Source organism: Neocloeon triangulifer, unplaced genomic scaffold (assembly GCF_031216515.1).
Source record: "Neocloeon triangulifer isolate White Clay Creek 2 clone unplaced genomic scaffold, ASM3121651v1 ptg000017l, whole genome shotgun sequence".
In the NCBI taxonomy this organism is placed as follows: Eukaryota; Metazoa; Arthropoda; class Insecta; order Ephemeroptera; family Baetidae; genus Neocloeon; species Neocloeon triangulifer.
In genome coordinates this window covers 3,642,511-3,668,232 of record NW_026775559.1, presented here as the reverse complement: position 1 = coordinate 3,668,232, position 25,722 = coordinate 3,642,511, and the positions used below count along the sequence as shown (strand labels likewise).

Sequence of the window (25,722 nt, the reverse complement as noted above, 5' to 3'; positions counted from 1 at the left end):
GAATTAATTTTTTCAATTATAAAAATATTAATTTAACAAATATAAATAATCCGTAATATTAATATTGTTTTTACAAAAGGTTGATGGACTTCGATGATAAATCGGAATAAAAATTAATCAATAATCTTAATTTAAACGATGCATATTAAAATGTTGTACTAAAATAATTTATTTTAATTATTTTATTTTATCAACGAAAATTGCTCAGAGCTGCTTTAGCGAGTGCCGAAAACGCAAAACAGGCAGGTGAAGAAATTTTCGGCTGACCGGCGAGATAATTAATGATGCGGTGATAATTAATCTCTCACGCTGGACAGCTGCGTGCGCTCGGTGGCGGCGACGGCACCTCTCGCTCTGTGTTTGGACACTGCGTCGACTCTTCTGGGGTGTATCAGCTTTCATTTTTCATCCCCAAGCTTCAGCGCACCACCACTACTTTAATTTTCCATCTCACTGGTCTTGAATTGCGCACTCTTTCTTGATATTGCGCGCCCGACAAATAAGCCATTACGGGCCGTTCGAGTGCGGCAAATTGCTGCCGGCCAAGAGAATTTCGCGTCTCTTTGTGTGCACGTTTGCCGTCCAACGCATTGAATAACATGATCTGTTGCTGCGTTTTGCTTTATTAATGATCGTCTCAACTCGCAATGTGTGCGTGCGACACCTCTGAAGATTGATTTTCAATCGATTGCCTGGGAAATTTGATAATTCGTGATTTCAGTTGATGGTACAGAATAATTAAGTGAATAATAAAAGAATAATGATACATAAATATTTTAAAATCAAGTTAATTTTCATTCATTCTTTTGCAATATATTAAAGAAAGAAATTAAAAAGGATACAATTTTTCGGCTTATTTTTGTTTTAATTATAATATATTATAATTATTATATATACAGTATCGTCAGTATCAAATCATAACCACACCCCTGCTGTAAAATTAAATTTTTCATTAATATATTGTTGAGAGAGCCGTTTTTTAATCTCTCAACAGTACTAGTACTAGCTAGTAAATGCTTTACTAGTAAGATCTTTGCAAATTAAGTAATTTTTAGGCCCAATATGCAAGACTAATAAAAATAATTTACCAACTTAAAAAGAAATGTTAATAACTAAAATATTTCTTGCAGATTTTTTGTTCCATCAAACATGATAAGAAGAAACACACTTGAAGATAAAAAAATTTGATCATGAATTTCATGCCTCAAAATTTGCATTTAAAGGGACTTGTTGAATCTGATTGTGAATCTATATATTATTTATACACAACTATTAATCTACTCTGATAGAAAGTCAGATTAACAATGAAAACTAAGAAATATCAATTACAAAGAACGTCGTCTTCTTAAAGAAAAAAGCAATTTGAATTTTTTTCTCTTTTTGATAACCCAATGTCGCCGTTTAGCAGGGTATTCGCGATGAAAAAATGGTGGTGCGGAGCAACAGCAAGTCGAAAAGTCGGCGGCTCGAGAGGGTTGTTGCGGCGTGAGTGGTGGATGCATTAATCCTTTCAGAGGCTGCGCGCTCGTTAATCACTTGAGATGTTCAATTGTCCGTTGACGAGATATGACTATTGAAGAAGCAAGAAGTCGAGTCGAACACAATGTGCCCACCCGCTCGCTCTCTTCGCTGATGGATCGCATCAAGCGGCGGCGAAAAGTCATCAAGCGGCGAGCAGACGAGCGAGCACTCTTCTTCCTCTTTTCTTCGGCACGGCCATTACCGCGCCGAGTGCGCGCGCGACGAGAGCGAGTGGATCGAGCAGATTTTATATCTTCACACCCACTGCATTCAACAGCAATAATTTAATGACGGTGGAAATTGTTTGGCAGCCACATATCAGCCCTCGGAAAAAGACACGCGCGCGACGAATGGGGGCCCAACATACACACACGTACGCAAGCTTTCGAAAAGAGAGTCAAATTATACATGCATGCGATTTCAGGAATTTTTGTAATGTAACGAGAAAAGAGATTTATTATTTTAACTATTCAAATTTTATTCAATTAAAAAAAATACTTACATAATTTTTTAAAATGGAGATTAATCATTTATAGTGTGCACAGATGAAAAGCACATTTGAACAAAATTAAATTAATTCTTTGAGCAATAAAAAATTTAATTATATATTTTCCTGGTCTATTGACAGTGCATGCCATTTTTAGGAAATCGTAATGGCTATTATTGCTATAGTCAATTCAAGTGTTCATATAGCAAATAGAAACAAGTTTGTGCGATTAGATAGAAAGACACAATAATGGAAATTTTTTAATCACCTTTTTGTTGTTGTTTTTGTCTCGCTTTGTTCAGTTCTGTTATTGTTTTTGTTTCTTTTATCTCGCTCTTTTTTAAGGTCAAATTTTGTGCTTTTGAATTCGTGGATGCTTTATTTGGTTTCGATTATATAAATAAACTGCATATTTTATTTACACAAAAGCATTGATTCATATATGCAGGGGGTCAAACAGGAGCAGACGTTGAATTGTTACTCAAAATTTTGGAACTTAAAATCCACCTTCAATATTATGAACAGTTATTGGACAAAACCGTCTGGCCAAAATTGCGTATGGTGCTTTAGAATTGAGGTCCAGCTTTAAACTCCAGCCCATGTAATTCCACATATGCGAAGCATACGAGGATCGGACTATTTCATCAGCTAAACTAACAAATGACTCATTGAAAATTTGTCTGAAGTCGTAGTAGAATATGGGTGAAAATTCAATGTAGTCCATAACAGTTACTCCTTCAAAGGGACTTTTCTCAATGGCCTGTTCTAAATCCATTTTGAAAAAATCCTCGACCGCAACTTTGAACGCTGCCGGGGCCGAGGCGTAATTCTTCGGGTTGAACCTTTCACCCACTGTTTTCATAAGTTTTTCTGCAAAAGGGTGTTTCCTCTCAAATGAAAAGACGCAACTGTTGACCAGCGGTTGTCCTTTTGGTTTTGTAACGAAGTTGTTCTTCTCCAGCAAGGGTGAAAGGTCTTTGAAAATGATGAAGTCGGTGTCAAAATAAATACCACCGAAGGTGTAAACAAGAAGAACTCGCAGAAAATCACTGAGGAAAACGGTGGGAAACTTCGATTGTTGCAAAATGTTCAATTTTTGTCTAAAGATTGGCGAGTTTAACAAAACCTGAAATAGCAATAAATTTATTATAAAATTTTATCTAAAATCTATTAATTTAAATTGTGTTTCATGCATATTGAGCACTTTTAGGCTCTGCCAAAGATTTCAAAAATAAAAATTACCATTGTAATTTATATAACGTTATAATCATGAATGTATTTGATATTTTTATTTAATAATAATATTTATTCTAACTACCTTTGTGCTGTTCATTGTGACAATGTGGAGATTTTTCATCTTGCGACTCACTGCTGCTAGTGTTGGATTTTTTCTCAGGTTGAGATTCTGCACTGGGTATGTAAAAACGAGCACAGCTTGCATATCAGGATTGGTCTTGGCCAATGACTCGATGGCGCAAACCTCTCTGGGCCTGAGGTACCCTTCTCCTGAGGTCTCCATGAAAAAAGCGACCTTGGTACCAAATTTTGCGTCGAAAGCGGGACCGTCTTCTTTGAGAGTCATATCGGTAATATCGTAAAGTTCAGTCCAAGCATTTCTCCGTCTTCTAACGAAAAAAACAATTAATGACACGACAAGCAGTGCCAGGTACCACGAAACGAAAAGCCGCCTCCTCATGGCCAACACCTACCTTCGCACTGCACCTGAAAAAGAGATTGCTTATCACGCTTATCATATTCAAGCTTCCAGTCGCTTCCTGTCCCTTATTATTTTAGACAGCAACGTGTGTGCTTATTATTTCCTTGAAACATGCACAAAATAATGCTTTGCTGATGAGAAAAGGTTAAAGAAATAAAAATACTGATTAGGGCTATTTATGAAATAATTCATAGATGACATGAAGTTATTTAAATTTAAGTTAAATGAGTGTATTAGCTGCAACATTGTCCTGCAGAAAATCTTTCGAGCTTTTTAAACCTACAACGGCAAACCCGTAAAAACTGACATTGTAATTTTGTATTTGTCAAAAGAAATTTCATTCCGATAAAATTGAACATTGAATTGACAATGGATCTTGATCGCATGGTCAAAGAAGCATCATAAATTGTTGTTGTTGGACAAAACGTGGAAAGAATACCTGGTTCCATAATAAACCTGTATAGTTTGCAGCGCCAAAGCACGTTTAAATTTAGTTAGTAAATTACATTAGCAATGATTCTGTTATTTTTTTTTTTTTTTATAATTTCATTTCAATGTAAATATGTGTGAATAAAAATCCTTTAAAGAAAACACAGAAAGTAAGTAATATAAATACAACACATTGCACAAGTTTTGAATGAAAATTAATTCATCGCAGAGAGAGACGGGCGTTGCATAGGCCCTGTTTTCTCGGCACGCTTGATATGCACTTAGAATTTATAACCCTTGGATATTTATTGCCTGGGATGGGGTTGTCGGGCAAGATGAGAGGATCACGCGTGTCACAGCATCCACACTCGCTCGCTTTCTCTCTCAGCCGTTGGATTTATTTCTATTTACATGCACCCGGACGGTTATTTATTGCCGCTCGTCTTACGTGAATTATTACCTCCAGCTCATTTGTACGCGGCCGTCCTATTTGTTATTATTCCTCTCTTCCAAGAGCGCATTAGTGCTTGTTCTTCGCGGCTAATGAGTCGAGTTCACGGTTTGTTGTGAGTTTTGCAACGTGCGCGTGTTTGAAAAACTCAAAGCGTTTTTATTTACGTCATATTCATATTTTCCATTAAGGTAATAGCAGCGATTAATAAAAGGCACACCTATGGACATTATTTGTTGTCCTCAATTAAATTACCTTGAGTACATTTTAAAAGCGAAAGGTACTATAACATGAACCGACTGAACAGATTTAACATTTTCAGCAGAATATCAAATTTTGGTAAATTACTATGCATACTTTTCAAATTTAGAGCTGCCTCTTATCTGCCTCAATAAAAACCTTCTTGAAAACCAATGAATTTGATAACAAAAAAAAGTTAAAAAATTATTCCTCTCCTGAAAATTTTTAAATATTTAATTTTTTAATTTCATGTTTACCAATGTATACCCTATTCAATCGATTTAATAAAAATCCACTCAAAAATGTCAATTTAGGTAATAAGAAAACCGTCAAAATGTGTATATATATATATATATATATTATATATATATACATATTTTTTGTATTTTTTTATTTTTTGCATTTTTTACAGTTAAGTTAAAATATTTTTCTTTTCATTCAAAAGAAAATTATTAAAAAAACATGATTCAATTATGTACATATTCAATTGTAAACAAAGAAAATAATTGATTTGAAAAAAATAAAATGAAGCTATACAATCTTTAAAATTGATAAAAAAAATTTTTATTAAAGACAACATTTAAGGCAATTTTTGGAAGTATCAATAAAAAAGTTTAAAAAGAGTCACAGTAATATTTTTATCAAAAGTCCATCTACTTCACAAATCCAATATAAATTATGTAAATTATGTCAAATTTTTTTTTGCTATTGTTGTTTCGCTACATATTATGTGAGAAGGCTGAGAGGGTAAAAATATACATTTTGGGTCATAATAAACGAACGTATTATATTGGGTTATGCAACCTGCTGTATTCCGATGCTTGGCAGATTGCCTACCCGCAACAATGGATGCGCAAAAGTCTCCATTCTCACTTTAGCCGGGATTGAATCAAATTTAATGTTCCCATATCGCCATCGAAAAACGCATTAGATTCGCATACATTTATGGGGAGCGTTATTTCCACGAATTTCGCTTTCTTTTCCATCACACTCGAGTGCATTTCCGGTTGGAAACAAAAGTCAGAGTCGCACATTGTGTGTGGTGAAGAGCTAGAAAAGAGCAGCAGTCCCCTTGTGTGCGGTCGGTTTGATTTTAAATCACCATTAATGTCGCGTTTACGAGAGACTGGGTTCAAAATTCATGCGTTCCAAGTCATCTCTCTCGCGTGTGTAGCGAGCCTCCCTCAACTCACTCCCCCGAAAAAAAAATTCTATATATAAACTATATGTCATCTCCTTTTTATTACTGGCAAAAATGAAACCCTGCCGCGCGCGCTTTTTTTATTGCACTCGGGCTCTTTTGTTGCCCGCCTGGGCCGATAAACATCTTGAAAAACTCAAGAAACATTTAAGATCTTGTTGTGTAAATGTAATTACGGCGTTTAAGCAAATTTATGCTTCCTACCGCGGTTGCTGCAATAAAATCTGCATAATAGCATCAGATGACGAAGGCACCCCTCTCGCTCCGCATGGCAAACATTACAACTCAAAACTCGGTCTGCTGCTATCTCCCTCTCGCCAAGAAGATGCTCGTCGTTTAAACTGAATTTGCATCGTGTTATTTCCACTCTTTGCGGCAATTCGAGACTCTCTTCGCATCTTATGTCGTGTGTCTGTCTGTCTGTGTGTGCTCTCGCGAGCGGGGACTAACAATGTTAACCGTGGTGATTTGCGCAATTTGTGCAGAGAAATATGTTGGCTGTCGCGTCTTGATTCACTTAAAATTTCACAATTTCTGCAGTCTTGATGACGCTAATTGCTGCTTATTCTATTCAATTATGTGCAGCAGAAAGTTTAGAAATGATGGAAATCTTCCTTCATTATACTTTTAGAAATCCTTCAACAAGACATAAGCTTTTTGTCTTTTAGATAATAAAATTCAATTCTAAATTGGAATGAGCTTTTGATAAAGATTTGTAATTATTTATCAATAAAAAGAATAGTTATTTAAAAAAAAATACTCGCAAATTCCATTATACTTTTAGGATAAATTTATTGATATAAATGTCAAATTTGCTTCCTGCTATTTCTTCTAACAATAAGTACGATAGCATTGCAATTTAAAACCCTTAAGAAAGAAGTAACTGGAAGGAAGAAAGTGGAAATAAAATGAAAAAGGAACTTTTAAGGCTCAGAAAATGCCAACGAAAGTTGTCAATAAATTTAAAAGAATTCTAATTTTTTCAAACAATTTTACGTTTGCCGGTCAATGTTTACATTAAAAGTCCCCTTTTTATTTGATGATTATTTTTAGCTTTTTTATGTTTCAGACAGACAGAGCAGAATGATAGTTTGACTCTCGCAGACACAATAATAAAGATGCAAAAATTATTGAAGTAAAGCAGAATTTATTCAGAAATTGAGAAGCCTATAATTTGAACTACATCAAAGCCGGTAAGTGTATTTAAATTATATAATTAATAAAATTTTATCATTATGTAAATGACACTATATTTACGTGAAATAATGATTAATTTCAAAATTAATTTTTTTTATTATTGTTATTTATTTGTCCACATTATTACAAGTACATTTCTTACATTCAATTGTTAAAAAAAAATTGTACAAAACGACACCACCGTTAACAAGGAATCATGCTTAAACTAAACTTCCGTTATGAAGGCGACTCCATCTGCCACAGTAAGCCTCGGTTGACTTATTTTTTGTTCTCATGACAAATCAAAAAGTTTTCATTTGGTATACAAAAATATTTTTAAATTAAATATATAACAGTATTGCCAAATATAACTTAAATATCTTTTTACATTAAAAATGATTATGTTATTGCTATACCAAACAACTATACAGCTTCAAAGTCAATTGCCTTAAAATGCCAGGTAATTTTTAAACTTGAAAATATGGTCGCTTTTGCTCCTGTGACTGCTGCGGCGGTCGTCGGTCGATGCCGCTTGCTTTTCTGTGCGTGTTAAAGGCTGTTGTGCCGCGCCGTGGCAGTTAATGCGGCCGCTTTGTAAATAATTAAGCAGAGTCTATTAAGCCGCATCAGAGTAAGTGCGTGTGGTGCACCCTTCATTTAGCACATCATCATCAAGCGACGACGCAGCATCACACGCTGCAGAGAGGCTTTAATTCAATTCCCTCTCTTTCCGCCTCCACGCAAAATAACACCCGGGCTACTGCTTGATGTTGGTTTTCGGACGCACTGCGCTCTCGCACACAATGGAGCCGCTGAAAGCTTTCATAATTTAAATAATGACGCGATAAACCAGTGGGCAAAACGAGAGGACCTGCTCAACGTGATTATTACCTCGGTCTCCCTCCGAGTGCTGGACTCGTTGCTCTCTGAATTACGAGGACGCAAATTGCGCCCAGTTTAGCGCGGATATTGCGCCGATCGCGTGATTTACGGCCGCTGGGCAATTTTGTACAAAACTCTGCTTCCAATTTATGCTGCCAAACACGTGTTTCCCGATTGTTAATCAACTCTTTCCTGTTTGGCTAGATTAATATACTGCGGGTGTTTTTGACATGTTGAGCTCAATAAAAGAAATTTCACTATGAGAATTGATTTGATTTGAATTTACTGTAACGCTGAGAAAAACTCTGATGTTTGTTTTGGATTCGAAGAACAAAACCAACTCTACTAAAACAATGTCTCCTCAAAAACAAATAACATAATATGAATTATTTTCCGATTTTTACATTATGTGCAAGAAAAATTATCTGGTTCAATATTGCTCTGTCTAATGTGAAAATATATTTTCACTGAAAGACAGCTGATCCTTAAATTCCTAAATGGGCAACTATTTAAACTGAGTATTGAGCCTTTCATAATTTTGAGGTATGTACTGAACCATGTGTTTATTTAGTGACCTGAAAACTTTTTTAAAATTTTATTGTGGAAGATATTTTCTTTTAAATTGATCAAAGTGAAAATATGTAGTGCTAAAAATTATATTCAAAGTTTATTAATTACTACAACTGTCAGAAAAAATTATGAATCTTAATTGGTTTTATGAGTTGTTAAAAATATTATTGATTTTATTTTTTTAACATTTAAAATTTTTATAAAATGATTTAAATAATAATAAAAATCTATTTGTACATTATAAGATTTAAAAAAAAAATTACATAATTATTTGTAAAAAAAAAAATATATATAAAGTAATTTTAATATTTGTTTTTAATTTAATTCATAAAATATTTACTTTTACTATAATTTAAATTTTTTTTCTAGCAAAACTTTAAAACTGATTTAACATCGATATAAAAAAAAATATTTTTAATTGTTGTTTATTTGTCCAAGTTGTTACATCATATAATGATTATAACAACATTGCTAAGAGGGTAAATAAATTATTACATAGAACGATGGGCTCCTTTGAGACACAATCAACTTTTTATTCTAATCAACGATATTATTCAAATTATTTTTCAGAATGAAATTTCACAAAATACGCCATCTGTGAGATCCGTCTCCACGTCTGCAAACTGCGCAAGTTGAAATCTCTCGGCGGTTCTCCCATCTCGTGGATTTTCCTTGCACTCGAGCTTCGTTCAATAACTCCTCGTGGGCTGAAATTGAGCGCGAGACGGCTTACGGTAAATTTTTTTCTAGGCCCGAGATATATACAGAAATAGTTTTGGGTTGTAGTGTTTTGTAGAAAAGCGTCCTATGCATACATTAGAATAGTTAATGAGTTGGAGTGAAGAGCGTGGTTCAGTCAAAAATGGAAACAAACCTGCGTTGCCCAAAAATTATCACAACGGACAGTGAAAAAAAAATATTTAATATTTCAAATGGAATAAATTGCATTCCGGATGTGATTAGATTCGCATCATTACATTTGATTGTCTAGTTATTTTTCCTAAAAATACATTTGTTTTTGTGTGCAGGAATTTTATTAAAATCGCGTTTTTCTAAATGTGAGACTGCATCATTTCTTCTATTTAATAATATTATGGCTATTATGTCGTCTGCGGAGAGCAAGAGGCGTGAAAACTTAAATGTCACATAAAGATCACGGAAGTGTGAAATTAGAAATCCGCGGCGCTTCGTTTTATATTTTATGCACTGTTTGACGTAAACAAATCAACAGAAAAATAATGCAGCGAAAAAATGATTTGTGTTCTCATTTTCAAAATATGACGCAAAAACTTAAAAGGTTTCGATACAACGGAAGCTTCATTTAACCTGAAAACACTAATTTTGCAGAATATGAAAGAGACGCATGCAATCTTTTTGGCTTTATCTGCAAATGAAGCGAGAATTACGACAAGAGTGGCAAATGCATAATTCATTCTCACTCTGCGCGCATGAAAGAACAATGCACGATGCGGAGAGAAAAAGACACTTAAGAGCATTCCGTTTCCTTAAAAGGACGCCGAGATCCCTCAAAAGCAAAGAGCACGATATCGCTGCATGTGTATAAAATTTCTCATTATTATTCAAATCTGAAAAATTTGAATATGCCTCTCAAATCGAAAAAGGAGGATTAAGCACGCACGAGTCACAATAAAAATATCTTATAATTCACAAAGGATACAAGCGAGAGAAAGAAATAAAATATTGTTGGGTTGTAGAATCAAATTACTTTATGGAAAAAAATATGATCATAATATAATAATATAAAAAACGAAATTCACTTCAATTGACCGAAATTCTATATTTTCACTAGATTAAATTAAATTATTTTATGTAATGGTGAAATGACGAAATACAAAATTTGTATTCCTTCAAAGTTTAAACTTATTTGCTAAAATAAATTTAGTCAATTATTTCCTAAGTGTGCAAAAAAGTGTAATTTTTTAATGGGTACAACGCGGATTTTCCAAAACTGTAAATGAAAAACTAGTTTTTAATAAAGAATAGAAATACCCTGCGAAATTTTATTTGGGAAATAAAATCTGCAAAACCTCAAAATTACCTTTAATTATTTTTTAATGTAAAATTACCTATAATCCTTTTTTAAAGTAACTATTAATATGTATAATTATAAAAAATATATTATATTGTCACATATAATATATTCCTGCACAAAAACCTTTTGAAAAAAAATCTTGGAAACATTCCACTACTGTTTGTTTAGAAGAACTTTTAGAAATGTATTTGTTTATGTTATTTCGGTTACAATGGCAATGAATTATTGGCCAAGAGCCACGCATAATTCGGCTGAAAGTGTATATAATAATGTCACGTCCACCAAAAGAATTCCACGCTCTCTCGGCTGCTGCTGCTGCTGCTGCTGCTGCTGCTAGATTTGGTCAGGAATAATAACTGTCACCTTCTTAAGGGCAGTACAATACGCACCGGTCACCAAGTTTAATTTCCACGATCCGCACGGCAATTGTTATGCGCGAGGTGTAGTCGGAAATAGCGTGCGGCGTCTTCATCACGGGCCGCGCAGAGGTGGCTCTGGTGGAAAAAGAAAAGGAATATGGAAGGGAACGCGAACAGGCTGTCGGAATGCGCGCCGATTTGCCGCCGCAGATAGTGCCGTGCGCTCGAGTCGCTCGCAACACCTGCTGCGCTCGATCGCCGCTTTCGCCGAACGTCCGACACCAATGTGGATTTTCCGACCAAAGTGCAAAGGATTTTGACTTTTCCCCAAACAAAGGATATTGTGGAAAAGAAATCGCCCCGAGACTGCTTCAAAAAGGTACGATTTCACGTTTTTTTCCTTCAAATTAATTTTTCAATAGAACCCCTTCAGCAGTGGTTAAGGGTTGGTTTAGTAAGAAAGTAAATTTAAAAACTCCATGAATAAACATCCGATGAGGATGCGATCGTTTTGTTGGTTTCTGGTGGAGTTGACACGAGACCTACTTCTTGCCATTAGAGGATGATGCTGTTGTTCTACTTTACAAAATTACGGCTCGTCATATATATTATCGCAATGAGCGAAGGAGGATGCTTGCGAATTTTATCGCGCCGGTATATAAAACAGGTTTCGCGGCAAATGAAAATAAATTTTAATTTTTCTGCTCGGAGTAAACGAGTCGGACGGAAGCTGTGGGGGCCTGTAATAGGTAATTACAAGCGACGGACGAGAGAGAGGAGAAAGATAGCGCGAGAGAGAGACGCCCGCAGGTAGCACGCGTAGGTGAACCTTTGGCATGAATTCCACTCTATCCGTGTTACCCAATGCATAAATCAGATGATAATTATTTGCAGACAAAATATAATTTTAATAATAAAAAAATGACAATTTAACATATTATCTATTAAATATTAAAATTACTATCATGTAGTTTACAAACAAAAAATATTAAATTAAATTTTTTTTTCTATTTTATATTTATTATTAAATTCTTTTTCTGTAAGTGAATTGGAAAAAAATGTAATATATAAATCTTATTGTATAAAAAGAAAATTTATTTTTAACTTCTAGTTGTCAAAAAAACACTTAATATGGTTCACATGAAAAGTGCATTAGTATCCAATTTTTATCTTTTGTCTTGTATTAATTAATATGTGTGATCAGCTGAAAAATATTAATAAAACTAATCCAAAAACTTAACATATATCCGCATCAGCTATGCAATAATCAAGATCTGATTGTGAAGGACGGTGGAAAAGTTGGAAAACGTAATCCATCAAAATGGGAAATTTCAATTCATGCATTTATTTTGTAAAAATCTCTACTATATCTAGGCTTGTGCATTTGAGCTGAATGACTTTTCCTTCGTCGCTCAAAACGATGAAGACTGTTTTGAGAGTGATTTTATACAGACTGTCGTACATACAAACAGCAACTATTTCGCCCAATTCTGATTAAAACGAGGAATGGCCAAATTTAAATAATACCATGAATAAACGCTTGATCTGAAAACTCTTCTGCAAAATAAAACAGATTGAATGAGTGACATAATCGACATACATCTAAATAAAATACGATTTTATGCTGTTTTCAAAAAAAAAATATTTACATGTAAATATCGGACAAATATGATTTCCCTTGCAATTTTTTAAGCCTCAATATTTTTTTTGAAAAAGATAACTTCAAACCTTTAATTTGAGACTTTTTATAAAATTGCCTTGGATTCCTTCTGCAAAAATTAGGAATTGCCTTGGAGCGGAGGAGGAACTTTATTGCCTGCTATTGAGTCAAACCTCTTTGTAGTCATTAACTCAAACGTAACTGACTTTTATTATTTGCACGCGAGTATGCCGAATTCGCATCTAACCTACTAAGCCTGCTCGTTCAGTAAAAATCAAAAGAATCCGTGTCATTTGCAAACTTCAGTTGCGCCCACTTTGATTGCCGCGCATATGAACCCTTTCAATCGCAAATAAACACACAGATTTTTCGCATCGCACATGCACAAAACACCGCAGCCGAGCGTGAAGAGGCAGCATTCATTGCCGCAGCAGCTGAAAGAGAACACACAAAAAGAAAAAGAAAGAAATGCCTTTTATTGACCCATTTTGTAAGCGGCGGCGATTATGTGATGCGAGGAAGACGAAGATGCTGCAAAGAATTTAATTCGTGCCGAAAACCGCTCCGTTCCATTCAGCTTGACTATTTTTGTTTCCGAAGGGCTTTGAACGGCGAGGCGAACGAACTGCCGGCAAAATTGAGAGAAGCGTGCGTGTCAAAGTGGCGTGTAGTTTAAAGAGTGGCTTCGAGTAGAAATAATAATGCTGAAAAAAAAATAAGAAAATTTACGCTCGGAGCGCACCGAGAAATCGCACTCGGCGGCAGCAGCAGCATTCCTGCACTTTTCGTGCGACTGAAAAACCTGAGCCGCAAGGGCGGGGTCGCGACAACGACACTTGCTCTCTTAAGCATGTGACGGAAGCGACGTGACCCCGAAAGTGCAGCTGCCGCGTTTTCAAGCAAGACAGAGTTCAAAATCGAGAGTGTGTGTCCCTGACATTTTCCGGCCAATTGAAATTCAAGAGGAGTGTCAATTTTATGCTTTCCTTAAGGCGTGGAATGATGATTAATTATTAGACATTTCATAAGAATATAATACATTTTTTTTTAAATTTTTATACTTGCCATTTGGTTCATTAAAATCATTAATAAATCTTGATATAGTTATTCTACAATAAAATTATTTTTTCAAACTTTCTCTACCTACAGCATACTTTAGAAGCTAAATTAAATTGAAGTGCATGGATTTCAAATAATGTTTTGTATAAAAATGATACATAGTAAAAATAATAATAATATTCCTGTTGAAATTTCAGATACAGCTTTGTATTTTCCAGCCTGAAACAAAAGATTTTAGATTTAATTGTCATAAAGAAATGTTCATAAAAATTTACTAACAATTTCCAATAAAAATAAATCATAATAAAATCTACTTCATTCCGTTTTTATTTCTTACTATTAAAATTGCTCTTAAGCAAAATTGCATAATTTATTTCGTATTTAATGTATCAAAGTATTATAGTGAATAGAAAAAATTCAATTAAAACGCTGTAGATGTTGTAGATAAAAAGGGTTGTATAAATTTAACGTGCCAGTTTAGATTACATTTCCTATTTCTAAAACTGCCAATTTAATTTTCTATTCCCACAATCAGCGTAGTTTCGCAATTCCTAGCTGTTCTTCGATTCAAACACTCTCTGCCCGCGACGAAACAAGTTATATAAACATCACAATTTTTAAATTAAAACGTACACACAGCCACGCTGATGTAATTGCCACTTTGCCTCCCATAAACTTTACAGCAGCTCGTAAAGCGCAAAATTAATTAACTGTTTATTTTATATTTATACACCCCGCCGTTTTTGTAATTGCATGTGGGTTATTTGTTATTGCTTGTTTTGAGTTGAAAATACCACCTGGAGAACGGATCCTTGAGCGAGGATGGACCCTGGCGTGACATTGCCGCGCGCCTATAGTGGGGAAAATAATGAGCAAGAAAAGTGACACCCGACGTTGCGAGTGTTAATGCGAAATTAATTGCGTTTTAGTAAATCGCATTCTTGACATAATTATTTTTGCCTTTATTTCTGATGGCGTGGGCTCTGTTTGGGGGGGGGGGGGGAGATTTAGAAACAAAATCATTAAAATTCTGATATTGATTTCAATAGACATTCACTCGTACTTGAGAAATGATTTGCAATTCCAAAGGTGCCCAAATTCAGTGTTGCTGAAAGATAATTAATTAACGGTGCGGAGAAAGGGCCCAAAATAAATGGGCCTAATTTAGCACCAGATGGAATTAAATGTCAGGCAAATTGGCAGCATTTATGAAACTTATTTTTTTTCAATCAGTGGAGCTTTCCAACTCCAAGGCTGAAACTCCTGCTGGGAGAATAACGCAGCATAGATTGGCCCACGAATTGGCATAAAACACGGTCGTGATTAGCAATTACTATATTACCCGCCGAAAAGCACTCATCTCTGACTTTTAAGTTGAAAATTGATCATTTCGGTGGCGCATTATATATGGCCACTGGTTGCAAGTTTTGCAACCGATTATAGCCTTGCGCCGTATATGGAGATGCATTTTGGGGAAAGGAAAAGGGAGCCCCCTTTTGTCCCTAAATTTATTTCCCCTAATGAATTTTTTCTGTATTTCCCCTAAATTATTTCCCCTAAATTATTATCCCTAAAATCTTTTTTTTATTTCCCCTAAACTCCATTTCCCCTAAATTTCATTGCCCCTAAACCATAACAGAAGGTAGGATTCAGGGCTGTTTCCGTATGCAAAAATTTTTGGTTGCCAGCTCCATCATTTAGAGATAATTTATTGTAAATTATTAAAGTTAAAAACACAATTCAAAACTTACATGAAGTTATAAAGTCCATACTAAAAAAATTTACATTTCACTAACTCTTATAAAACTGAAGCAAATATAATCTGTGCTCAAGAAGTTTGCAAATTCAGCAAGTAAAAACGGAAAAAGGCTATTTTAGCAATATGGGAAAAGATCGAGGTAGTGTACTCAGGATTTGGACTAACAATAAGACTTAACTTGATGGTTATAGAATAACGACAAAATAAATGAAACTAAATATTGATAGAGCATATATTTTGGAAATTATTAAAAATTACATTTTTTCATAATATTTGATGATTTAATTCATCTTTTGGTAACAAATTATATATCAGAATCAGTCAGAATATTGAAACTTGTATTTTAAGCGTACCTCTCTGTGGTATTCCAAGGAAGACTACATTATATTTTGCTCCGTTTGTCCAGTTTCAGGTAAAATAATATATATTTACAATTTTTTCAAATTTAGGGACAATAATTTTAGAGGCATTGCTATTTAGGGGAAATGCAAGAAAAAAGTTTAGGGAAAATGGTTTTAGGGGTTTTGATTTTAGGGGAAATGAAGAAATTGGTTTTAGGGGAAAAAAATTTAGGGACAAAAACGGCGACTCAAGGAAAAGGAGAGAAATAGCTGCTGCCTTTTAATAGAGCTGTGTGCTACTGTTTTAGGCAGGAGTCAACAGCTTCAATAGTTAACTTTTCATCAAGGTGAAATATCAAAAGATTTTTTTAATATATGTAAAACACTCATTGAGTAATAATTATCATTTTCAATTATAACAATTTTTTTTTAGTTTATTGAAGTTATGAAATATATAAATCGAATAACTGAAGCGAAAAACACATAGTTTTTAAAATTTATATTGTTCATGGTTATGTCTTTTTTATATTCATTAAATTGTTTATATTCGATAATAAAAGTTTTGTTCATCAAATTTTAATATTATAAATCTTATCAAATAAAAAAATTATCATTATTAAAAAATTTGAAGCACATTGTATCTTAACAAAGAATTTTTTTTTTTAGGGTCAGGCCAAGACAAAGTCTTGTCGGTCTGTGCCCTTTATTGGTGGTACAGAAGGCACCACCCAATTAATTTTTTTTTTTTTTTTTTTTGGGTTCAACTTTATTTAAAAAATCATCATTTCTTGAATATTAATAATACTTTGTATTTCGAGTAAGTTCAATGCTATGTAATTTAACTTTGTTTATTATGAGGTTCTATGGAGGTTTATGTAAAATGAAAAATATGTAATTTTATTATTGAAAATCTTCCATTTTAATAAGAATATTTCCACAAAAGTTCGATAAATGGTATCAAAAATTCAAAAATTTATTTACAAAAAAATTAATAATTTCCCCAGCATTGATTTGATTCATTTTTGCTTCAAACAAGGAGTGCGAAAATGTATGTCTATCATAAAACACAAACAAATGCTATTTCAGCAATATCCACAATGAGTTGAAGTCAATTATCCTCGAAAACAAATAAACACATAGCAGCAGCCACCAAACGCGAGATCAGATAAAGAGAGGTTTTTATGTACCTCTGCTCAGGTCGTGATGCCGCCTCTCTTTTCTTTCACTCAAGCGACCGATGGATGGATTGCAACACTCGCGATCTAAATTTATTATGTGTGGAATCGCACTCTTATGCAATCCGCCAGATCGCACATAAAACGCAAAGGCGCGGAGATTTCGTGCTTCGCCGGCGAATTTCGACCGTTCTCTTTTGCACTTTTACAATTCTAATTGCGACCTTTCGCGCTCAAGCTCATCCAGTTTTGAGCAGTTATAAAATTTTAAAATCATCTCAGTTCGAATTTATTATTATTGTTGTTGGCGAGTGGAGCGGCTAGATTAATTTAATTATAATTGCGATTTTCTTACACACAAGCCTTTTAAATGCACGCGCGGCCACTGCATCGCTCTTACTGTAAATTGGCACCGCTAATGAGCGGCTCTCTCGTTTGTATGATTCAAAATAGTTGTACATTAATTAATCCTGTGCTCATCATTGCAAAACTCGGCGCGAGTTGATTTCATCATCTCTTGTTTTCGCCAATCGATCAAACCTGGGGCACGAAGAGAGCTCTCAGCCGACGATATAATAAATTGATTTGTTCCACATTTCCGTGGACCGCAAATTGCACTATCGCTTTTCGATTTCATTCTGATGGTGCTTATCCAGGTCACAATAAATAAATCTAATCATACATTTTCTCCTCTGCTGATTGTGGGATGTATGGATTTAATATTATTAAAATAATAATCAAACAATTGCATTGTCGAAAGTAAGTCAAACAAACTCTCGGTTGATTAAGAAGAAGCTGATGTGCGCGAGAAACTGAAGGGATTAAAGAGCCAGGAAGTGCAGAGCAAATTAGTGGGGGTTTTTAACCGTTATTTTGTATAACCTGTGGCTAATTGAAGTCAAAATAAGCTTCTTTATAAATGCAAATCTTTAAAAATCAATTCTTATATTATTTTTCTGTAAAAATTTTAAAAATTTAAAATTATTCTTCTAATAAACACAAAATTTTTTTAAACAATGATTTTTCTTTGTAACATATTAATTTTTTATACAATTTATTAAAAAAAAAATGCAATCTTTATGTATAGTATAATGGTGGCTTTACTTGTAAGGGAAAAATAGATAATAAAAAAATTATTTTTGTAAATTTTAAAGGCAGTTTGATTTATATTTAAACCTTATTTATTACAAATAAAAACGAAATTAAAAAGCCTTAAGCGAAATTAGCATTTGAATATTTGACTAGAGTTATGGATTTGAATTTTGAAGGACGTAATTGTGCAGCTTTCACTGATCGTCGCAAACCTGAGCAAATTCATAAAATGCGCTTGTTTAATGCACTTCGCACACAACACCTGTCATTAAACAAATATAACACATGACACTTGAGCGCGCGCCGCATTATTGTTGTTAGTTATTCTGAGCAAGTGCACACAAAAGACAATGCAACTGAGGCAACGGCAGATTCCTGCAGAGAAAGCTGCTCAATTTTTTTGATCATTCTTCTCGGCTGCGACAAACAAGAAGTTAGTGCTAATGACGAACGAGTTCTGGAATAATTGCGGCGATTAAGCTGGGCGGGTTATTTTTCCTTTCAAACGCCGGTACCTCTTGGGTGCACACACGGTCATGTGGGACCCTGAAAGGAGATCCTTATATCACAGGGTTCACGAAATATTAATCTGTGACCTCGGCGTGAATGGAGTCAGGCACGACTTCACCCGCCAAACAAACACCGATTTCCTTTGTCTTCCACCATATAATGCATAATGGGATCCATTTTTCTCCACGGTTTTGTAACTTGTGTATGATGGATGGATTATATTGTGTTCCGAAAACTTTCCTCGCCGCCTGCGATATGGAAAATATTCTCATTTAGATGTAAGGCAGATAAGGTAGCGAGCTTTTTCGTGATTCTAACTATTTTATTATTTATTGTTCAAGTCAATACAAAATTTATTTTATATATTTCCGAGGCTGTTGAGAAGAGACTGCTCGATTGTATTATTAGTAATTTTTAAGTCCCTCTGACTGACGATGATATTATGGTTTTTTTGCAAATTCTGTCTTATTCACTCAATATTGGTGAAAATTTTCAATATAAATGTATCTTTAGTTTAAAAGAATTTGAAGAATGACCAGCTTTTTTCACGACCAGACTTTTTCAGGTTAAATTTGAACTAGTAAAGTTGCCAATTTTGCAACAGATTTTTCACCAAATTAAATAGAATTTCAATTTTGGAAGCCTCGTTTTGCCTCTCTTTCAAAAAGTCAATGCCTTGCTCTGCTTTTCTGGGAAGAAATCATATAATACCTCTCACTCAATCTTTGTAAGTGTTCATCAAGTATTTTTTCTAGAGAAAAATCTTGGCTTCTGCAGCTGAGTATAATTGACTCGTCCGCCGTGCAGACAATTAAAAAATTCAGCCGCAAAAAGAGGAGCTCCGCGTGCAAAGTCTCAGTTGATTTGTCCTTGCCAAGGTTAAGTTGGAAGCGGGCGTTGCTTCTGCATGACGGGGTTGCGCAATTTATTACTTCCATAGAGAATAAAGGGAGTTTGTGCGAGAAAACATAACGAGACGAACGCCTGAAATTAATTTGCATGCGCAAAGCGTGTGGAATTTGAAAGAGGCGCTAAAGGTAACAGGCAGAAAAGCAGTTGGGCGTCATTGAATTAAAATGAGGTGCTTCCTTGAACGTCTTTAAACGTTTAATTTTGACAGCAATCTTCGCACCTATTTGCATTAATTAAAGGATGAAAGCATTTTTTTTGGTGGATTTTATTACATTCATTAATGAATTCATTTTTTGAAGAAGTTACAACAATTTAATGTGTTGGTTTCTTTACTTTACCAAACTATTTAGACTTTGGATAATTTTTGCAGCAATATTTAGCCAATTTTTGCCTTGAAAAATTAAAACTAACTCCATTTTCTTATACAAACAAATTATTTCTTAAGCATTCCAAAGAAAATTCAATCTCCTGGCACATGACTCACGATTAATTGTGTATTTCCACTTAATAATAAAGCAATTCCATCGACCTTAGCAAGACCAATAAATAAATTTTTTATATATCTAACGATCTACAAGTACATATTTGCTGAACATCCTTGTTCTAATTGCGTGCCATATGAAACCCACTGGTAGGCGTGATGCAATTAAAAAAGGCGATAGAAATCAGTGCACCTGATCACCGTCTAACTGTCCATTGTCACCTGTAAGGATGGTGCACGCCTCTCTTTCCTCTCCGTTTATAATGCAACGCATTTCCAATTTCAACCTTTGGCCGAACCATAATACTTACTACGTTTGCCAACCGCAGTACATTTTATTAATTAACAACGAAGGCTGCGTAGGCAATTAATACTTTTATGAGAAATCCCACTAAAAAATCTGTACAGCGCAGGGGATTGCAAAAAAAATTAGCCAACTGCTTTATTTCAATTTGTGAAATTATAACAACACTTTAAAATATATTCATCTCTTGCGCTTTTGTATAACCTCAGACGTAAGACGTTGTGACAAAAGAATAATAATTTATTTCAAGTCAGTGTTTTACTTTTTTGTGTAATCCCTTTCTTTTAAACTTCTCGCCGACACGCACGAGGCGAAATTGTGGTGTTTGCCCGGCCGATTGTGCTCAAGCATGCATTCCCACATTAGTGCGCGTTTGTGGGAATCAAAAAATAAAAAACCGATTCCCATGGCCACACGGTTGTGTGCGGAAAGTCGGTCACTCCTCAGCTTCTTGTTCCATAAACGTTGCGTGTTCAAAGAAGGAGTTTTGTGCTGGACGTGCGGGAGTAAAGTTTCGTATGCAAACAATTGCTGGCCGTGTGAATGGGTCACTCGGGTGAAAGAGAGCCTGCCGATTCTGAGGCAATAAACTCCTTGGTTTTGCATGCGAGTTGCCGAAACCTTTGTCCGTATTGTAAACGACAGAGTTAACAATTCGAGATACGAATTTGCACACGGTAATTCACGCATTGACTTCCGAGGACATGAAAGTTTGTGAAATCCGTAATTTTTTTCACTTTCCACATTCACAAAAATTTTGCTGCGTCGGGATATATTGTATTATGCAAAATATTCTCACGCGATTTGGTAAACAGATGGGGGCGAATCATTTTTCCTTTTTCTCTTTTGTTAAAAAGAAAACGAATTTCTAAAACACAAAAATCTTTAGATTACAATGTAAGGGGGTTTGCATTTTCAGTTCACGTTTCCTCTATAAAAAAATGAACAAAAAAATTAATAGAGTTTCTTTTATTAATTTTTTTGGTACAATTTTTTTCCAAGTAATAATTGTTTATGTTTAAAAATAACAGCTTGGGAGCCCAACTCTGTTAGTTATTATTTTAAATTATTCCAATTAAAATATTATCAGTTTTATCAAAAGAATTTCATTAAACTCCGCTCTAGTTAACATTTGTTTGCCTGCAACAGAAGGAAAAGCTTCTCGTAATGAATGTACATCAAATCTCTCAATTGCGTGATACTTGAAAGTGAAATGGACGCGCGGTGAGGAGCAAACAACATTATAGAAAAAGGCAGTAGTTTCACTACAACACGCTGATGATACAATTCAGATATTCATTGAAATGCGGTTTGATAAAAATACCACGCGGAATTGCTCTCAAAAGCTCTCTAAGAGAAATTCGCTTCATCATCCAATAAGTCCTGCCTATCAAAACATACACACAATAACAACTTTAATTTCCTTGTAATTGAATACATTACAGGTCCTCTCCTCGATTTGCCTAAATAATTACGCAATTTCATGTGAATTATGTCAACTCAAGTGCATCACCAAACTTTCTACTTCACCCAAAAGAAAAAGAGAAAAAAGAGGATAATAAATCTCGTGAGTGAACAATTTCTAAATAATATATGCACATATGAAAGCAGTCCGTTTATCACTGCTATAAAATGAAATTGAAATCAAAACAGATGTGCTGTTTTGAATATATATAAAATTTCTCCACCTGATGAAAAGTATAAGAAAGTCCCTTGCAATTAAATATTTTTTAGATTGAAAAATTTCCGCCAGTCACCTTCTGAATGAAACACTGCAATGTAATAAAAAAAGTAATAAGTTTTGATCTCTCAGCTGTTAAATTATATCTGCACGCTTGCAATTACACACTCAAATATAATCATCCCAAATTTTAGTATCCACTCACGAAATGACCAAAGAGCGTGCAAAAAATACATTAATAAGATTTATTTTAGGGAAAATTTTATTAAGTTTACCAATTAAATATGCAAAAATAAATGTAAAGAATCGAGACGATTTGTAAATTGATCAAATTAATTTAAATAAATTAATTGTTTTCAAGGGAGTAATTTGTATTAAATATGAATGTCATCATCTAAATATAAGGAAATATCCTTAAATTGCTAATCCATACAGCCAAAATTTGAAGTAAAAATTAAAAAATAATAATAATAAAGTAAGTAAAAATTCAAATATAAGCAAGAATCAAAATGTACCTCAATAACTTTGTAATTACCCGGACTCTTGATCGTCGGGTATATAAAAAATCCAACTCTTAAACATTCCAAATAAGAATCAGATGGGATATTGTGCTTGGTATTTATAATTAAAGGAAAAGCCACAACTTTCACGTGCAGTAAAGCAAAGCCATGCATCAGCTACCGCGCAACTATTTTTTGCGCGTTGATTCGCCGCGGAGAGAAAAAATGAAACAATCCTTCACGCTTGTAAGCAAATATCAAATTATGTCTAAGCCGCTAGTTTAGTTGTTATGGTATTATAATGCGGTGGCGCGGATGTGCTCCGTTATTATTGCACTCGTCAGGAAAAATGAATATGTGTGTACGGAGAATGAAGATTCTGCCAAGGGACGTGTATGAGGCAATCGCACAACGGGCCTCGTTAACTTGCAACGGCCGATTCGTAATTACCTGAGGAGAGACGCGAAAATTAACTTGGCAGATATAAATTTCAGCAATTACAACACACACACCAGCTCGCGCCCATATATCGCTGGCAATGGCCGAGAGAATATTTTTTGATGTACCGTTTGTGACGGTCGTGGGAATTATCATCGTGCCGGCCTTTCATCTCTTGTTTGCTTTCGATGGAAGATAGGCATCTTGAATGTTTTTGTAATTTGCTAAATTACTCTGCTGGACGATAAAGAGGCTTTGAAAGCGCGTCAATTAAGTTTTTTTCTTTAATTAAAATTGGCGTCCTTTTGCCATTTATCGTAGCTAGTTTGAGGGCCATTTTCGTATTGCAGATGTCATTAGAGGAAACAATGAGAACATAACTTAACTTGAATTAATAAGACAATTACAAAAGGAAAAATTAAATCATTTTTAAACTGGCAGCAGTCTGAATTATTAACTAAATTAAATTATAAGAAAATTTCCCTCCTATTTTATTTTCAGCAGAAAAAAAATTTAAAAATTTTATAATGGATAATTAATTATTCTTGTCATACATTTTTTCTTTTTATAGAGGCTGCCAAGAATTTTTGTTGAGTTTTCACTTTCCACTCTTTGACACTTTTGAAAATTAAAAATTTTACCAAATTTTAAACCCTTTACTGTATTTTGTTGTCATCTTCAAATATTACAGTGGCATTAATTGGAAATATCCTTCATTCTTCTTCAAATAATTGTTTATTTGTATGAAAAATATTAGCACAAAAGAAATATTTATCTGATTACAAATAATTTATTATAAAGAATGATAATGATGCTATTTCATTTTCAATCTATCATGCAGAGGTTTAATTCTATTCCATTTTACATAATTAGCAATAAAGAAGGGCTGGAAGTAAGTTTCCTAATAATTAAAAATCATATGGATGCTCAATAATTAAAATATAATTAACAGATTTAAATTTAATTATAAGCGATGTATTCAAGCATAATGCAATAAATGTTATGTAATCATTAAAAATTATTTTAAAATAAATATTTAAAAAAATTGTTAATCACGTTTTATTTAACAAAGTAGAAAAAAAATACTAAAACAATTTAATTGTAAAAGTCATTTTTAAACTCCCTTTTTTTATTAATATATAAAAAAACAATAAAAAATGGGAAATACCTATTTCCTACGATAAAGTTTATTTTAGAAGATTGGGCTAAACTAAAAACAAATTTTTTTATTTTAGTTTAATTTTAATATTTTATTTTAGTCTTCCTTTATTAAATTTTTAAAAATAAACCATTCAAAAAAAAAAAAATAGACTTAAGTAACTCATCTTCTCAATTTGTAATAACGCCAATGGAACAGTATACGTGACTTGTGTGCATGCATGCAACTAAATTTATCTCCACTTATCTACCACAAGGCCACTCTTCTCAATCAATGTTTTATTGCGCAAATACAATCTTGCCAGCGTTCATCTCTCTGCAATCCTTGGTATTTCAAAATAATACATTGTTTTTTTTTCAACTTTTTATAGCTTGTCATCGGCAGGACCGATCACCCATGCAAAAATTAGCATAGGGCGACGCTTCCACCACTTACTTTTGACGACAATTTGACCAAATTGGAATCAAGGCGCCGATTTACAAATTGATTCTCGGCCGGCGGTAATTGAAAAGTGCTGTTTGAATATCAACCTCAAGGTTGAGGTGTAAAAGAGTGAGATGGAAAAAACGGACGGGGCAGACGTGCAGCCTGCTGCTTTTGTAGTGTCAAACCCAAAAAAGCACTCCGTCATGAAAGCAATTTGAATTTGGCCGTCACGTGAACGGTGTGGAATGCGAAAGTGATGGATAGCGAATTCGGCACGAAGCAGCCCTGCTGCTCTTTTTCATTATTAATAAATAATAAGCCGGCCGACAAAAGCCAAGGCCAACTCATGACCCGCGAGAGCCTTTGAAAAGTGATTTGTATATCGAGCTGTGTTTTTACTCCACTCCGTTCTACAAATATTGTTGCAAGGAAGCCACACTTTATCAGCCAATCAAGTGTAAATTGCGATTAGATCCGCCGCGCTTTCAAGTCTGATTGCTTTCGAGTTTACAAATTAATAGCGCCAGTGAAAAGTGATTTGTTGACCTTGTTTGGCATTCGTCACCGCTCGATAGATGACAATAATTTTAATTGCAAGAGAAAAAGTGCACAAACAAGTCGTATTCATTTATCACTTACTATTCCACTTTCTGCAGGAAGCAGCACATAAACCACCTCCACTCTCGTTCCAATTTCACTTTTAAAAATCCTTCCTCTTCTTTCTGCTTATGATTGCTCTTTTGTGGAGCAGGAAAGGAAGCAAAAGAATAGAGATCCGGTTTTAGAATAAATTGGGTGCATATTAATGTATAATCTGATCATAGTATTTCTTTTTTTTGAAATTTATGTACCATCTTCTGTTAAATACAATATTGATTTATGCATGTTTAGACAGAAATTTTTTTATTATCTAGGTTTCAAATTAATTAAATTTTCTCTTTTACCCAATCTTCTAAGCCGAATCTTTTTGTAGGAAATACGTATTCCCATTTTTCTTCACATTTTTAAACACTAAAATATCAGCCAAAAAAATAATAAATAACATAAAAATCATTTTTACAATTAAAATTTTTAGTATTCCTTACTTTCTGTCTTTATTATCAATAGTTTATAGTTTTTTTTTTATAAAATTTATATAA

At 34.0% G+C, this 25,722-nt stretch overlaps 2 protein-coding genes across 3 annotated transcripts in view; one reads left to right on the top strand and one right to left on the bottom strand.

The window, feature by feature from the left end:
• Nucleotides 1-2,044: 2,044 nt before the first annotated feature.
• Nucleotides 2,045-3,712, bottom strand: LOC132203381 (lactosylceramide 4-alpha-galactosyltransferase-like). The gene is made up of 2 exons (XM_059631124.1): nucleotides 3,327-3,712; nucleotides 2,045-3,134 (listed from the first exon to the last, which is right to left on the bottom strand). Exons 1-2 carry the CDS (start codon nucleotides 3,702-3,704, stop codon nucleotides 2,505-2,507), a joined length of 1,008 nt encoding a protein of 335 aa, XP_059487107.1. The 5' UTR covers nucleotides 3,705-3,712; the 3' UTR covers nucleotides 2,045-2,504.
• Nucleotides 3,713-11,283: 7,571 nt separating this feature from the next.
• The window catches only part of LOC132203063 (uncharacterized), a 27,579-nt gene continuing 13,140 nt past the window's right edge, over nucleotides 11,284-25,722 (top strand). For both annotated transcript variants that reach the window (XM_059630519.1, XM_059630518.1), the window contains exon 1: nucleotides 11,284-11,465. The gene's annotated coding sequence lies outside the window, so the exon portion shown is untranslated. The remainder of the gene's footprint in view (nucleotides 11,466-25,722) is intronic.

Bases quoted from the DNA above. Each gene is read 5' to 3' on its own strand.
- LOC132203381 (XM_059631124.1), bottom strand. From the start codon at position 3,704: ATGAGGAGGCGGCTTTTCGTTTCGTGGTACCTGGCACTGCTTGTCGTG. The intron at 3,135-3,326 runs GTAGTTAGAATA...TTGCTATTTCAG, and splicing joins TCACAATGAACAGCACAAAG to GTTTTGTTAAACTCGCCAAT.